This window comes from Passer domesticus, chromosome 6 (genome assembly GCF_036417665.1).
Source record: "Passer domesticus isolate bPasDom1 chromosome 6, bPasDom1.hap1, whole genome shotgun sequence".
In the NCBI taxonomy this organism is placed as follows: Eukaryota; Metazoa; Chordata; class Aves; order Passeriformes; family Passeridae; genus Passer; species Passer domesticus.
Genome location: NC_087479.1, coordinates 73,009,610 through 73,011,123, shown reverse-complemented (window position 1 = coordinate 73,011,123; position 1,514 = coordinate 73,009,610). Strand labels below are relative to the sequence as shown.

At 54.4% G+C, this 1,514-nt stretch overlaps 1 protein-coding gene across 1 annotated transcript; it reads left to right on the top strand.

The window, feature by feature from the left end:
- Positions 1-200: 200 nt before the first annotated feature.
- On the top strand, positions 201-965 carry LOC135302365 (olfactory receptor 14J1-like). The gene has a single exon (XM_064422735.1). The coding sequence runs from the start codon at positions 201-203 to the stop codon at positions 963-965; it is 765 nt and encodes a 254-aa protein (XP_064278805.1).
- Positions 966-1,514: the final 549 nt, after the last annotated feature.

Below are 1,514 nucleotides of genomic sequence, written 5' to 3'. Positions count from 1 at the left end.
TTTCTACAGATCCCCATGCCAAGACAGCAGAAATGTCCAACAGCAGCTCCATCAGCCACTTCCTCCTGCTGGCATTGGCAGACACACGGCAGCTGCAGCTCCTGCACTTCTGTCTCTTGCTGGGCATCTCCCTGGCTGCCCTCCTGGGCAACGGCCTCATCATCAGCGCCGTAGCCTGCGGCCACCACCTGCACACGCCCATGTTCTTCTTCCTGCTCAACCTGGCCCTCAGCCACCTGGGCTCCATCTGCACCACTGTCCCCAAAGCCATGCACAATTCCCTCTGGGACACCACCACCATCTCCTACACAGGATGTGCTCTACAGCTCTTTTTCTTTCTGTTCTTCATCTCAGCAGAGTATTTTCTCCTGACCATCATGTGCTACGACCGCTACGTGTCCATCTGCAAACCCCTGCACGATGGGACCCTCTTGGGCAGCAGAGCTTGTGCCCACATGGCAGCAGCTGCCTGGGCCAGTGCCTTTCTCAATGCTCTCATGCTCACGGCCAATACATTTTCCCTGCCCCTGTGCCATGGCAATGCCCTGGGCCAGTTCTTCTGTGAAATCCCCCACATCCTCAAGCTCTCCTGCTCCAAATCCCACCTCAGGGAACTTGGACTTATTTTATTTTCCATCTATTTAGTATTTGGTTGTTTTGTGTTCATTGTTTTCTCCTATGTGCAGATTTTCAGGATGGTGCTTAGGATCCCTTCTGAGCAGGGGCGGCACAAAGCCTTTTCCACCTGCCTCCCTCACCTGGCTGTGGTCTCCCTCTTCCTCAGCACTGGTATATTTTCTGACTTGAAGCCCCCCTCCATGTCCTTCCCATCCCTGGATCTGGCCCTGTCAGTTCTGTACTCAGTGGTGCCTCCAGCCCTGAACCCTTTCATCTATAGCCTGAGGAACCAGGAGCTCAAGGCTGCAGTGAGGAAACTGATGACTGCATGCTTTCAGAAACATTAAACTGCTGGCCAATTTCTGCAAATCACATGTAATAAAAGTCATTTTTATACTTCTTGTTGGTTTTTTGTGGGGTCGTTTTCCTTCGTTTTAGTTGTCATATTGTCCACATAGAAATGTCACGTTTTCTGGCATTTCTCATTTTGTTTCTCTCCACCTTTCCTGTGGCTACAGAAAGAGTCAATAAGGGGCTCCACTCTTGGTGACTTTAAAGGAATTAAAGGATCTCTGAGCAGAGTTTTCTCCAGAGATGCCCTTTTGTTCCATCTCTGGAGCTGCAGCAGCAATGTCGGTGTGCAGAGCTGGGGCAGATCAGTGCTGGCCCAGCAGCTGTGCCCAGCAGCAGCAGCAGCACTTGGTGTTGCCAGTGGTGCTGCCGTGGCCCTGCCCCGCTGCCCTGGTGGCCCTGGTGTTGCTGCAGGGCCTGAGTGCTCTCGGGGCCGGGCACAGTCCTGGGGGTGGCAGTGCCGGGGCTGCAGCAGGGACAGGCCATGGGCACTGCTGGGGCAGCGCTGACGCCTCAGGCCAGGCCCTGGGGGCTCCAGGCTCCTT